This window comes from Urtica dioica, chromosome 7, assembly GCF_054948205.1.
Source record: "Urtica dioica subsp. dioica isolate 48M chromosome 7, U.dioica_male_clone48M_v1_H2, whole genome shotgun sequence".
NCBI classification, from domain to species: domain Eukaryota; kingdom Viridiplantae; phylum Streptophyta; class Magnoliopsida; order Rosales; family Urticaceae; genus Urtica; species Urtica dioica.
Window position 1 is genome coordinate 46733510 of NC_142762.1, and position 14016 is coordinate 46747525.

Below are 14016 nucleotides of genomic sequence, written 5' to 3' on the forward strand. Positions count from 1 at the left end.
TTCCTTAAGAGGTATAAATTTGAGCATTGAACATATTATCACCAAATAATAAATAGATAAAGAAAACATCATAAACTCTTGTTTTGGACAAATTTCATAATTTTATAATGATATTATTATATTTTATCACAATATCGTCATAGTTCAAATATTTTTACGACTATATCGTCGTAAAGTAAAGTAGTATAAAAGTTACAAAATAAATATAAAATAGTTCCGAGCCGGCGCGAGTCTCTCAGGTACTTGCCTAGCTACTTGCTCAGCGACTTGCTCAAGCGGCTTGCCCAGCAACCTGCTCAGCGCCTTGCCCAATGGCTTGTCTAGCGACTTGCCTAGCAACTTGCTCAGCGACTTGCTTAAGCGGCTTACCCAGCAACCTGCTCAGCAACTTGCCCAACGACCTGCTCGGCGACTTGCCTAGCGACTTGCCCGGTAGCCTAAGGCGGCTTGCTCAATGCGAGCAACCTAGATCCCGACCTCAAACCATAGAGAATGACCTCTAGTAGATGACGAATCTACCCCCACCATCATCACATCTCTATAAATACCTCCATTTTTCCCATTTGGAGGTAAGTTGGCTCTCACTTACAAAACCTCTGCTTCTCTCTCATCAGAGCTTCTCTCTCTAGAATTTGAAGCACGATACCTAAACTAATGTTGAGCGTCGGAGTGCCCGCCGGAGCAAACCCCTCCGCGGTTCTTTGGCTCACTCTTTCCTCTTTTCTCAGGTGACGAGTCGTCGGAATCCCTTTTCCGGCACGGCGGAGGCGACGAGTGTCGAGACAACTTCCCCGTTCGACCACCGCGCGGTCATAGGGTCCGGCCCTAGACCGAACCGCGGACCGGTTTTCGTGTTGATCCATTTTCAGGCATTAACATTTGGTATTATTTTTTTCCCGGGTTTTTTTTTTCCCTAATTCATGCCGAATTCCCTATGAAAAGTTAAATGGAATCACACATTCTCTACACCAAAAAAAAAAAGAAAAAAAAAGTTGATTAGAAGGAGTGGATGGTCAAAACATTAGGAGGCTAAAATAACATTACTAAACAATAGCCGCCGAATCTAATAATATTAGTTTCTTTACTATTGCTCTATGTTTACTTTTATTTAAATTAAGGGCATTGTAGCAAAATAGTCACTTTGAAATTATAGATTTTGTTTTTAGCCTATGTTTCATAACTTTTAGGGAAATAGCCAACGTGCTTAGGTGTCAATAATTAATAGACTAATTTGCCATTTTACTTAATCAAATGGAAATAATGAATATAATTATATTAAATAATAGGCAATAATAATATAAAATAACAGACGATTTCAAAATTGTTATACGTGGCGCGCTAATCTAGAACGGCTCACCAAGATTAACGTTACTGTTGGGAACCTGTCAACACAGATAATAAACGTAAATTACTGGAAATTATCTCATTCTCCACATTTAAGTAATTTGAATGGAAATAAATGGAAATAACTGTAAATAAATCGTCTGTAAACAACAGAGTATGTACTATTTTTTTTAAAACCAGATCTGAGATCTGGGTTTAAAAAAAACCCAGATCTGGTTTCGAAATAAATGGAAATAATTGTAAATATTCTACTACAGAAGCTTCATGAGGCTCCACGGGTACAGCTCGAGGGTCTCCGCCGCGGACGTGGTCTACGGAGTCACAGCGCTCCTCGAGTCCTCTGCAAAATCCGACGGCTCGTGCGCGTCGAAGCAGTTCGGCGTGGCCTTCGACGCCCTCTCGCTCTGCAACCTCGACAAGCTTAAGACGGGGATGCAACAGGCGATCCGGGTCCAGCGTCGATCCAGGTAAGTCAAGCTCGAGGACCAGGCCGGCGCGGTCACGACCAGGCCGCATGCTTCGCCTGCGCGACTAGCAAGCAACCAAACAGCGCCACCCGGTCGGGTGGCGGGGTCCTCCCCGACGCTGGGATCGGCTCAGGTGGCATCGCCCATGGCCGGTGAATCTCCCCTGGTGCCGATCTCGCCGGGCGCAGCCACGCTCGGGTTGGAGAGAGAGAGAGAGAGAGAGAGAGAGAGAGAGAGAGAGAGAGAGAGAGAGAGAGAGAGAGAGAGAACGTGGAAGATGAAAGAGAGAGAACGTGTTTTAAAAAACCAGATATGATTTTGGGGAGAGATAAAGAGAGAGAAAGAACGTGGAGGAGAGAGGGAACGTGGATTCTAATATTTGGTAACTACCTTCTACAAAATAGGAATTTAACATGCACAAAAAAAGGAAAAAAAAATAATGTGATTTTAAAAAACTACTTTAATTATTGAGGACAAAAAAGTAAAACGTATTTTGCCACCTAATACGTTTGGCTATTTCCCTAAAAATCTCCAAACATAGGTTAGATCCCAAACCAAACGTTTTAAGTGACCTAGTTACTTAGAAAACTCTTAAATTAAAGACGATGGTCTAGGCCTTGGAGAGACTCTTTCTCTTGTCGAGTTAAGGTCTTGTCTCGTATATATCTAGACCTTTTATTACACATCCTTATATAGTTAAGTTGTTTAAAAATATGGGTTGGTTAATTGGGTAACCTGTAATTTTGACAATTTTTATGCTTTCCATAGAGAATTGTGTTCTGTTTAATACCCGAAAAATACAGAGATGGAACTTATTTTCGTATTATTTAGATATAGGAAACATGAAAAGAAAAATATATAACTAATATAATAGATATCATATTCAATGACTATTCAGGTTTGAATATTAAATTCATTCCCGTTGATCCATGATTCTGGTTCTGACCATCAAATGTTCTAATATATATTGTTGGTCAAGATTATTGCCCGTCTGGGTTGATATAGTAAATGTTTCAAATGGAAAAAAAATGCTATACAGCAGTAACAATGGATCAACGGGGATGAATTTAATATTCAAACCATAATGGTCAATGACGAACGAAATATCTTATAATACTCTGCCAAAATTAAATTCTAAAAGTCCAATGTTCCTAGCCTTGAACAACCTAATAAATCATTAGCTTAATTTGTCAAATCAATTTTTTAAGGTATAATTTTTTTAAGCAACATTGCTCATTAGTGGTAAGCCAATCTCCATCTTATTGCTTAAACATTAACCATATTTTTTTTTACATTTTATTGCATTCTCATTGGTTGAAACATAAGTGGGACCCATTAGCTTAGTTTAGAGTCAATTTGCTTAATAGAGCTAATTTGCTCTACCAAGCAAATAGCTAAAATGTGCAACAATGGTTAAGCTAATAGCTTAAACTTTTCAAAATTGCTAGCAAGTCCCTCTTTTTGCATCATTAAAGATGCTCTAAAACTAAATAACGTTCTTTATTCACTATATCATTACAAGTAATTAGTACAAATATAAGTTACTAAGAAAGTCAACAGCAACTCAAATTACATGACCAACGTATTTCGACTTTCGAGAATTATTAGTTAGAAATTATTTAAATTATCATGCAAGGAAGTTGTAAAAGAAATGTGGTCCGCGCCGACATTTTTAATCTATTCGAGAAAGAAAATAATAATTTTACGTAATAAAGCGTTCACAATCGAACCCACACGGACCACACGTTAATACATTGTACGTTCATTGGTTCATTTAAATTAATTCGACTCTGCTTTGACCATATATATAGTATACTTATATCATTTATTTATTCCACAACCCAATATAATTCTTCACTAATACTATAAACTAATCCCTCTATCTCTCTCTCTCTCTAAATCTCTGATATAGAAAGATAATCGATAATAATGTACGAGAAGCAAATATCCGGTTCAGCCACAGTGAAGTACTACCTATCGGACCACCCTGCGATCTCAGGCTTCACGTGGAGCCCCACCCAATCCTGGGGCTCCACGTGGCCTTTCCCAATCTACGCCGTCGCACTATACCTCTCCACCGCCGTGATCCTCCGTCTCCTCCTCCGCGGCCGGAGAGTCCCGCTCGGTCTGATCCCCGCCGTACACAGCCTCGCGATGTGCGCGATCTCCGCCGTCATATTCGCCGGCGCCGCCGTCTCCGCCGCAGCGGAGATTCGCGACACGCGCTGGCTGTGGCACCGGAGCCGAGCCTCGCCGATCCAGTGGCTCCTGTGCTTCCCTCTCGGAACGCGCCCCTCGGGGCGCGTGTTCTTCTGGTCCCACGCGTTTTACCTCTCCCGGTTCCCTAACCTCCTCCGAAGCTTCTGGAAGATTCTCCGGTCCGGAAAGCTGAGTCCGTTCGAGCTTCTCAACCAGTCGATCATGGTCTTGACGTCGTTTCTGTGGCTGGAATTCTCTCAGTCGTTTCAGGTCCCGGCGATCCTCTTCACGACCCTCCTCCACTCGGCGGCTTACGCGTGTCGACTCTTCGCCGAGCTCGGCTTCGTGAGCCGAGCCAGGGAGCGCCGCTTCGCGGCCGGCTCTCGGCTCGCGCTGCTCTGCTTCAACCTGCTCTGCCACGTGGCAGTGATGACGTTGCACTTCTCGAAAGGCGGTTGCAACGGGATTGGGGCTTGGGCGTGCAATTCCCTACTCAACGCTCTAATTCTTTCGCTCTTCTTCAAGTTCTACTACCTTAAACTCACCGCTTACAAATCTAGGTACAGGACTGATATTCATAATCATGACCGTCAGATAGTTGCGGAAAAACACGCGTGATATTATATTTCAGTTGTTGATAGAGTTTCATGTAAATTTGCCACACTGGATCAGAGTTGTTCTAGATGTTTAGTGGAATAGCTTGTTTCTTAGGTTAGTTATTCACCCATTTATTGATACCGATCCGAATATAGTAGACAGGTGTTAACTTGCGGCAGAAGAAAACTGATTTAATAGAATGACGTTTTGGATTGTTGTTTTTATTTTGTTTTCATATTCTTTGACCTTTTACTCCAACGAAGCTTCTCTTCTATTTGGATGTGATATGCGGTCAATTTGTTGGAGTTGGTATGAGAATGTCGTTTGAAATTTCAATTCACCAACTTTGATGGAATTATGATTTTTTTCTCATTCTGAATGAATTACAAGTCATGAGTTTTACTTTTTTTTTACTATGTCTATATCTGACCTTTCCATATTTGTAATTTTCTAAACATCCAAAATTATTAAAGTTAACCAAGATGAATAAAACTTTCTTCAATATTTTTAACCAAAACATAGATTTTATTTCTTCCCATAACTAATACTTTTTTATGACAAGAGTCATCTTAAAATTATGTAGTTTATGACGACTTTAATCACAAAAAAAATTAATTTTGATATTATAAAAAAAATTGAGTTTAGTATTATTCATGTCTGTTGAAAGTCGGCTTCAAGCCGGTACAACATAAGTTAGAAGGCTGGTGACGTGGCATTATCTCAACGCAAGACTAGGATCTACGGTGGAAGTTTATCTATTGTACTAATAGTAATATGACTTGTATATAAAGTCTCTCTAGTTAGTTTTAGTCGATACCAATTACTGTTGTATTGTATTGCATTTCTTCTGAGTGATCTATTGTTGTGAGGCTTAGCCAAGAACTGAGAAGCAATTTCTCGAGGGTGTTCTTGGTAGGGTAGGTTGTACATTAGGTCTTGAAGAAGATACGATCAAGTGTTGGGGAAGAAGAGATTGTAAAGATTTTCACCGGAGAAGATAATCGGAGTGACTCGAACTACCTTATTCAGAGAAGTTCTGGAGATTAGGCATTCGTGCTGAACCTCGTTAACAAATCATGTGTCTTTCTCTTTTTCAATTCCTTGTACATTGCTGTTTGTCTGGTTTATTGCTATCGTGTGTGATTGCTTGCGCAGTAAGTTATCCCGATAGGAGTTTTGAGCGAGAGAGATTCTTAACAATGTCTATTAAGATATTTTCGTAAACAAAAGTCTATTGAGATATTTACGTAAACAAAAGTCTATTAAGATATTTTCGTAAACAAAAGTCTATTAAGATATTTTCATAAACAAAAGTCTTCATAATATCTTAAGTTTTAATAATACTTGGGCCGAGTCATAAGCCTATAATAACTAATGGAACTAATTAGGTACAAAACGAGCTCAAATTTGGATATGCTGTGGGCCAATATCTACAAGTCCTTTCCACATGGCCCACTATACCGACGTGGGAAAATCTTCTAGCCAGCTCCGAAAACGATTGCGCGAGAGAGTTTTATTCCACTGCGACGCTTTGGGTGCCTTTAAGTAACCGAAACCAATAACATTGATTAAGACAAATCCATAGACTCTCAAATGCCAATCAAAGAACTTCCTCTACGCAACGAAACAACCTTTAGTTGTACACAATACATACCGGTTACATGGAAAACATCTACGCTCCTCCGCAGGTGATTTGTAGTGACAATCATGCTTACCCATTTCCCACGTTTATACTACGACCTTTACATATAGATTTCGTGCTTTTGTTCGAATTGCCTTACTTCATTTAGACTTTAAACCTTCGTTTCTTAATTTCTGACCGATCTTAATCTCTCTCTCTTTTTTCCATTTCTGTGTCTGGATTTCAATGGAAGTTTGACGAGAATCGAGGTAACAATGTTTCTTTCCCCTTTAATATCTCATTATATACTCGGTCAACGTTCATTTCATCACACTTGCTTTTACGAAATATTTACTTAGCATAACATGAATCGAATCGCTTGCTCAATTGTGTTCTTTGATTCCAAGAATCAGTATTTGTTGTTGATTCAATCAGGATTGGCGTTAAAATCACAAAATAGGAAGAAAGGAAAAGAATTAAAACTGAAAAAGTCCTCCTCAATTCGTCAACAGATTCGAAACTAGATTTCAAAGAAAGCGAGAAGCCATGGAAGCTTGCGAGAATCTGAAACCCAAAGATTCCGCGAATATCCCGCAAAAGCATCGTCCATTGACGAATCTCAGGATCGTAAGAGCCGTGATATGCCTGGTGGTATTTCTGAGCACCGCTTTCATGTTCCTCGTCTACTTCGCGCCGCCTGTGGTGGTGGCTCTACGGCTGATCAGCCTCCACCAGAGCCGGAAGGCCACGTCATTGGTGTTCTCAATCTGGCTGGCTCTCTGGCCTTTCCTCTTCGAGAAGATCAACGGGACGAGAGTGGTGTTCTCAGGAGACAAAATCCCGAACGGAGAGCGAGTTCTGCTGATATCGAACCACAAGAGCGAGGTGGACTGGATGTACCTGTGGGACTTGGGGCTGAGAAAGGGCTGCCTCGGAGGAATCAAGTACGTGCTCAAGAGAAGCTTGATGAAACTCCCCGTGCTCGGTTGGGGATTCCACGTTCTCGAGTTCATCCCTCTCGAGAGGAATTGGGAGCTCGACGAACCTGTTCTGCGCCGATCTGCATCGAGTTTTTCAGACCCTCGAGATCCCTTGTGGCTCGTCATCTTCCCCGAAGGAACCGATTTCACGTACCTCTCTCTCTCTCTCTCTCTCTCTCCCCTTTTGAGCCGCGACTAAATCCGGTTACTAAATTTGAATTGCAGCGAAGAGAAGTGCGAAGCGAGTCGGGAATATGCTGCGAAGACCGGGCTTCCAGTCATGTCGAACGTCTTGCTTCCGAAGACAAAAGGCTTCTGTGCTTGCTTGGAAGCTCTGCGAGATTCTTTGGACGCAGGTTTATCTCTTTCTTTGCCTTTCACTCACTTATTTTGACATGGAACCATAATACTTCATATGATATGATATCCCACTGAGCTGAAACAAATTATCTTGAGGTGCAAGTTAAGTATCTCGGGCTGAAAATTGAAAAAAATGAAAGGGCTTATGAAGTTACTCTTCTCGTTGTCAGTTGGTTTTTAATAAGATGAAACGCCATGAAATTCGTTTGTTTGCAGTGTATGATGTGACGATCGCGTACAAGAACAATTGCCCTTCGTTCATGGACAACGTGTTCGGGGTTGATCCGTCGGAGGTTCACATCGACGTCAGGCGAATCGCCATCGACAACGTCCCGCGGGCCGAGTCCAAATCGAGCGCTTGGCTCGTCGACACGTTCGAGCTCAAGGACAAGCTTCTCAATGGCTTCGAGGCTCGGGGCTGTTTCCCGAGCCCTGTGCAGGAAAAAGAGCTCTCTTCGATCAAATGCGTGGCCAATTTCGCGCTCGTCATGGCTTTGACGGCGGTGTTCACGTACCTCACTTTTAGCTCACTCGGTTGGTTTAAGACGTACGTTGGTTTCTCGTGTCTATATCTGTCTTTTGCTACGTTTATGAATATTCATCCAATGTCGTTTTTCGGCTCTGTAAGAAGAAATATGATTGAATAGGGTTAGTCTGATCTAATACTTGTCCTGGATTATCGAGTTCCTGATTTTTTTAAATGTATTTTACCCATTGATTTGTCTTGCTGCTTTGTATGATAGCCTTTCTTTACTTCTGTTTGGTTGGTAAAAAGGAAAGAAGGGGATATAGATGGATTATTTTGCATGAAAAAAGTGGAAAAGAAAAGTATGAAATGTGTATTTCCATTTTAGTTGTATTTGGTAGGAGAAATGGAACTCTATGTGGATGACTTGCTCAAGGCTGTATTTTGTAAAGAAATTGATATTTCTAGATTGGATTTGGAAGGATTAAATTGGTTTGACTAATTCCCTCCAGATGTTCTCATCTACCTTTCTTTCCTTTACCCACGTCAGATAAATTAACGGAAATTTATGGTTGGTGGGATAATATAATATTAATACGTTACACCAATTTTTATTTTTATTTTTTTAACAAAATTTTTAATCCACACCCATTTGGCCATTTCCCTGCACTATTCTCTCCCAAGCAGTGCCTGGACATAATTGAATCCCATTATATGATGGGAAAGCAATAATTGTAAAACAACATGAAATTAGATCTAATCTCTCTTTCCGTGTCATCTTGCAAGCTCTGTTTTTTTTAATAACATAGTGGGTTTTCTTGTGCAACGAGCTTCCAGGTATGATCATTCGGTGGTGACTTCATTTCATTTTCTTATTTAATAACTTGTTTGTTGTAAATAACATGTGAAGCAGCGATACAATTAGACATATTGAATTTTAAAATAAGAATTAAAGCCTATGGGGTCTGTACGTTTAAGGAAAATCAAATAATTACAAGTATATATGAGTGTCTCTTTTCAAGACTATAACATCCTAATGGAATTTCTCACGATGCACGAGCCAATGCACAACATTAGTCTAGATGAAAATTTTGAGGCGGAAGATCTTTTGTTCTTTATTTAAGTTTAGAGAGAAAATGAGGAGCGAGAGAGTATTTTAGCAGAGTTTTTTTTTTCTTAGTTTGAGAAAACCTTCCTCAAACTTGGTTGCAGGGTATTACTTTAACCAGATTCCCATTATGTAGAATTGCTCTATTGTCTTGCGTGTCGTTTTACTTTTAAAGATAAATTTTTTTCTTAGGAAAAATGGTGCTATAACATAGATAACATGGTTTCGTTATTAGTATGAGATGATGATGAGGCTTTTTTTTCTTTACGTTTTGCAGGCGTGATAAAACCAATATTGTTCACACTCCAAAACCTTGTTTGATTTGTTGGGAATGGCTGGTTTTCCTTTACACCGAAGGATGATATTGAGTCGATTAAAACGAGGTCAGATTCGGAAAGAGGGTCCAAAATCATATGATTAATTAGTCTCAAGTTGAAATCTTGCGGAAAACAATGAATCCAAACAAAGGCACAGTTTGTAACTCACTGCCACCATTTTAATTGTATGGTCGTGTTGCCATATTAATTGTTTTATTTATTCATCTATTTATCCGCTGACCATGTTTCCTGAGCTACCAAAAAAATTTATCAAGTAAGATAGTAAGAGAGATGTTATTCTGTTAAGATTTAAGACGTTACATAATAACTGTAGTTCGTCAACGACAAGAGAAAATGGGAGAAAAAACAGGCACGTGGGAATTAACCGTCCAAGAACGTGTGCGTGTGTGAGTTTGAGTTTTAGCTGATTATGCTCGCCACGTGGTCACAGTACTTGTCACGTGACTTGATACTCCTCCTCAGCTAAAACAAAATAAACGTTAATATTCATCAAGTTCTTGGATCGGGTATTAGTTACAACGTCACAAAAGAGAGGGATGCTCTTTATATATTTAACCTAATGATGTGGCAACTGGTTATTGGCGGTGCACGTAAGGTTTTAATACTAATTACCGTAGACCCACGAAATCTAGAATTTTAATGGTTGTCATGGAAAGAACCCAAAACTTGTTTAATTGATCACGTAAAGAGATATAACAGGAAGAAGTCAAAACATGCAATGCATTGCCACAATTGAAATTCTTGGTGGGACCCTCTTCTTCACACACGAACCCACTCCTATAAATACACACATACAAACACACAAACGAATATCAATCAGCCCTTCGTTTTCTTCATCTCCAATACTCCAAATATCTAAGCAAAGCAAGCATTAACGATCTCTTTCATCATCTTATATTCCTTTGTGCCTAATCAAAATATGGCCAATTATTTCATTATCACTGCTCTCGCTCTCTTTCTCTTCTTATCTTCAGGTACAACACGACCACCCATATCTTTCTAATGCGTTTATGTGGCTATACATTTTGTTCCTAATTTCTTTTAAATTCATTATGTACCGTATTTTAAAAAATATATACATATATTTACGCTAACATCAAAGAAATTAAAAGTATACGTATATTAGCCTTTCTGCAATAGATTCATGAAAAATAAAAATCCATTTTTTTTTAATACGCTTACCAGCATCTTATGAGTTCAATCTGACGTCATAAATATCATAATTTCATCACCAATTTTTTTTTTTGGCAGGCGTGAAAGCGACAGTGTTCACACTGGAAAACCGGTGCAGCCACACGGTATGGCCGGGAACTCTCTCCGGCAACGGCGCCGGAAACCTAGGCGGCGGCGGGTTCACAATGCAGCCAGGTGAGTCCACCACCCTCACCGCCCCGCCGGGGTGGTCCGGCCGAGTGTGGGGTCGCACCGGCTGCACCTTCGACGCCGCCGGGAACGGAAAATGCGCCACCGGAGACTGCGGCCCCTTGAAGTGCACCGGCGGGGGAGCCCCGCCGGTGACGCTGGTGGAGTTCACGATCGCGAGCTCGGCGGCGGAGAAGGACTTCTACGACGTGAGCCTGGTGGACGGCTACAACGTGGGGATGGGAGTCAGGGCGGTCAACGGCGGCGCCGGAGACTGTCAGTACGCCGGCTGCGTGGCGGACCTCAACGCGAACTGTCCGCCGGAGCTGAGGGTGACGGATCCGGAGACGGGACGCGTGGCGGCGTGCAAGAGCGCGTGCGCGGCGTTCAACGCGCCGGAGTTCTGCTGCACGGCGGAGCACGCGACGCCGCAGACTTGCTCGCCGACGCACTATTCGGCGATGTTCAAGACGGCTTGTCCGACGGCTTATAGCTACGCCTACGATGACGCGTCCAGTACTTGTACTTGTTCCGGCTCCGATTACTTGATCACGTTTTGTCCCACCTCCTCAAACGCTTGATCTTTTTTTATTGGAGAGCCTTAAACGTATACAGATTGATCGTTTTAATTTTTTTTAATTTTTATGATGGATAAAGATCATAATTAGTTCATTAACAGAGAGAGAGAGTCTTCTTTTGTAGCCGTTTACCTACATTTAATTTTAACTACCGAGTCATACGTACGTTTTTACTGTTTAAGCCGTTTGCGTTTCTTTCTTGCTTTTGATTTTGTACTTGTTTTTAAGCGATTGATTATTGTGGAATTTGGATGTGGTAGTGCTGTTTTCAAACTAATCAGAAGAATAATATGTAAAGTTTTTATAATAAGTCGTAAATAATATTTGTTTTATTCTTACATAATTTAGAAAAAAAATTTGTTTTATAACTAAAAGTTTCATTTACAAAGAAAATAATGGGATATTTTGAATAAATAAAAAATAACTATTTTTTTTAATGAATTTAATTAACATGTCGCACTATTTATGTCATTTTTCCTTAATTATTTACTACGATAGAGCCGCTTCCTTGCTCTTCGTTTGGTCGATTTAGTTCTTTTTGGTCTTGGTTTGAATTTTAATTAACGAAGGTTTATAAGTTTTTTTGTTTGAGTTTTTTATTCTTTTTATTTTTATGGCAATGGAATATTATGTGAAGAGAGACTGTAGTTAGATGCCGAGGTTAGATCAGATTCTTGAGTCGTTAAACGACAACAAAATTATAAGGAGACAGATAAGTAGCTCACACAAATCATGCATGTGCAATGTGTCCTTTCTTTCCGTTTGCAAACTTCATTTTACATGGATATACGTGCATTTGCTGTTTCGCCAATTAATTATTGAAAAAATAAAATTAAAACTGAAGCTTCACAATTTGTCTGTTTCCTTATTATTGATACTTTTTATTTTGGTGGTTGAACTTGAACTTGAAGGATTATTCTTTAGGCATTTCTTTCAAAATGGTTATGTCATGTTTCTGTGTTGCCATGTCCTTAAATTTTTACTCCTTTCCAATGCCGTTGAGCTGATCAGCACTTGGTGAACGACGTTTGGAAATTGTAGAATAAAACGGTGAACGATCACAGACTTTATTTATTAATAGCCAAAGCTTCCGAGATTTCTTCTGTATTTGTTACCTCTCTTTTTCATCATAATGATGCGTGACAGTATAAATAAATGGCTAAATATAAAAAAAGATACAATACAACAAGGCTTTTTTTCTTCATATTACTTTTGTGGCCTTCGGCCAATATCTATTACATATGAGAAAAAAAAAAAACTTCCTCTTTTTAACTTTGCATTACAATTTAAATTTCCTCTAAAAGTGGCGTTTCATCTTTGAAAGCCAGCACTCAGTAAACAACCCTTCAAAAACCCAACTTTTTTTTTTCTTAAATCAATTATTGGGCAAATGCAGAGAAGGGAATATTCTACACCTAACACTCTAAAAAACCGGCACATGCATTACGTGCCGTCCTAACGAACGGACTAAAAAACACCACGACTCACCCAGAAGAGCTAGTTAAAAGCTACCTATACTTTACAGATATAATGTCTCTGAACGAGAGAGCGCTGTGGAGGCGACTCACCCACGAGAGCCTGGTCTCGCCGGAGCCGGTGCATTGACCCTCGCCTTCTTCCTCGCTGCTGAATAGGGTTTGGTCAGAGCAGTCCAGAGACGCTCCGCACGCTAAATTATACGACTCGCACGCTGAATGGCACACCCTTAGCCGGTTGTCCCCGTCACTATCGCACTTTTGGATCGAGATCTGAACAATTGAAACATCTCGGAATTGCCATCAAATACATTTTTAGGAGCCATTTGTTTTACGGAAAAAAAAAAAAAAAACTTATTTCTGTAATTTATCTTTAAAAAAATATTATATTCGGGTCGTTTACCCAGCATGCGAGGCGTTTTGCGGCGGCGTCACAATAGCTGCTGCCGAAAATGTTAAAAAGCTTTCTAGCACCGCCGGGAAACAAGCGGTGGTAATTTGGCATGACAACCACTTCTTCCAATTGCTGCAATATGCTTGGCTCACTAGGTGCACAGTGTTGCCCGGAGATATCTCTCTCCAACACATTCTTGCAGACCGAGAGACTCGAGAGAAGAGTCGAACTGTTTTGGCACGAATACCCGGCATAGTCCGAGCACCGGAATTCGCACACTCCGTTGTCACAGACACCTCCGTGGAGGCTGCATTGCTCGTCACATACAGCTGAATAACACACAGAAAAAAGTGGAGGCATTTCGGGATATTTTATTAGCACAAGATTTTAAAAAGCCTCGTGCAAAACAGACAAAGAGTGTTTTCGTCAATTACCAGTTGAGCAATCGATGCCGGCAAATCCATTTTCACATTCACACAGTCCGTTGGACAGGCAACTTCCTTGTCCACTACAGCTATTGGGACAAGACCCTAAAAAGAACATAGGCAACAAAGATAAGAACCAGAGAGTAGACTCTTCTAAATAGCAACGGATTGAGGAATACGAGAACACTCACGTTTACTACAATCAGAACCATGGAAACCTAGGAAACACTGGCATCTTCCATCAACACAATCTCCGTTGAAATGACATGAATTGGGACATTGTCCTGAAACAGATAGAAGGC

At 40.5% G+C, this 14016-nt stretch overlaps 4 protein-coding genes across 6 annotated transcripts in view; 3 read left to right on the forward strand and 1 right to left on the reverse strand.

Annotated features, from left to right (window-relative positions):
• Positions 1-3583: 3583 nt before the first annotated feature.
• Positions 3584-5014, forward strand: LOC149392266 (GNS1/SUR4 membrane protein family). The gene has a single exon (XM_089620636.1). It carries the CDS (start codon positions 3741-3743, stop codon positions 4626-4628), a length of 888 nt encoding a protein of 295 aa, XP_089476762.1. The 5' UTR covers positions 3584-3740; the 3' UTR covers positions 4629-5014.
• Positions 5015-6227: 1213 nt separating this feature from the next.
• Positions 6228-8608, forward strand: LPAT4 (lysophosphatidyl acyltransferase 4). 3 transcript variants are annotated; one of them, XM_089618485.1, is made up of 5 exons: positions 6228-6295; positions 6482-6497; positions 6664-7358; positions 7434-7564; positions 7785-8608. In XM_089618485.1, exons 3-5 carry the CDS (start codon positions 6775-6777, stop codon positions 8213-8215), a joined length of 1146 nt encoding a protein of 381 aa, XP_089474611.1. In that variant the 5' UTR covers positions 6228-6295; positions 6482-6497; positions 6664-6774; the 3' UTR covers positions 8216-8608. The 3 variants fall into 3 exon arrangements, with proteins under 3 accessions (XP_089474611.1, XP_089474613.1, XP_089474612.1); XM_089618487.1 differs by lacking the exon at positions 6228-6295 and having other exon boundaries at positions 6354-6497; positions 6741-7358; XM_089618486.1 differs by lacking the exon at positions 6228-6295 and having other exon boundaries at positions 6355-6497; positions 6642-7358.
• Positions 8609-10308: 1700 nt separating this feature from the next.
• On the forward strand, positions 10309-11718 carry TLP-3 (thaumatin-like protein 3). Its single transcript, XM_089618836.1, has 2 exons — positions 10309-10454; positions 10732-11718. Exons 1-2 carry the CDS (start codon positions 10400-10402, stop codon positions 11421-11423), a joined length of 747 nt encoding a protein of 248 aa, XP_089474962.1. The 5' UTR covers positions 10309-10399; the 3' UTR covers positions 11424-11718.
• An 878-nt stretch (positions 11719-12596) lies between these two features.
• Positions 12597-14016, reverse strand: part of LOC149392269 (metalloendopeptidase / zinc ion binding protein) — a 6074-nt gene continuing 4654 nt past the window's right edge. The window contains exons 14-17 of the mRNA XM_089618835.1: positions 13906-14016; positions 13724-13819; positions 13299-13618; positions 12597-13168 (exon numbers count right to left, since the gene is read on the reverse strand). The exon at positions 13906-14016 is cut by the window's right edge and continues 42 nt beyond it. Of these exons, the coding sequence (XP_089474961.1) occupies positions 12929-13168; positions 13299-13618; positions 13724-13819; positions 13906-14016 (767 nt within the window). The 3' untranslated portion in view covers positions 12597-12928. The remainder of the gene's footprint in view (positions 13169-13298; positions 13619-13723; positions 13820-13905) is intronic.

What these genes read in the sequence shown, in the direction of transcription:
- LOC149392266 (XM_089620636.1), top strand. Translation starts at nt 3,741, where the DNA reads ATGTACGAGAAGCAAATATCCGGTTCAGCCACAGTGAAGTACTACCTA.
- LPAT4 (XM_089618485.1), top strand. Translation starts at nt 6,775, where the DNA reads ATGGAAGCTTGCGAGAATCTGAAACCCAAAGATTCCGCGAATATCCCG. An exon ending in CCCGAAGGAACCGATTTCAC is followed by an intron (nt 7,359 to 7,433) that starts GTACCTCTCTCT and finishes TTTGAATTGCAG; the next exon opens with CGAAGAGAAGTGCGAAGCGA. An exon ending in GCGAGATTCTTTGGACGCAG is followed by an intron (nt 7,565 to 7,784) that starts GTTTATCTCTTT and finishes GTTTGTTTGCAG; the next exon opens with TGTATGATGTGACGATCGCG.
- TLP-3 (XM_089618836.1), top strand. Translation starts at nt 10,400, where the DNA reads ATGGCCAATTATTTCATTATCACTGCTCTCGCTCTCTTTCTCTTCTTA. An exon ending in CTTTCTCTTCTTATCTTCAG is followed by an intron (nt 10,455 to 10,731) that starts GTACAACACGAC and finishes TTTTTTTGGCAG; the next exon opens with GCGTGAAAGCGACAGTGTTC.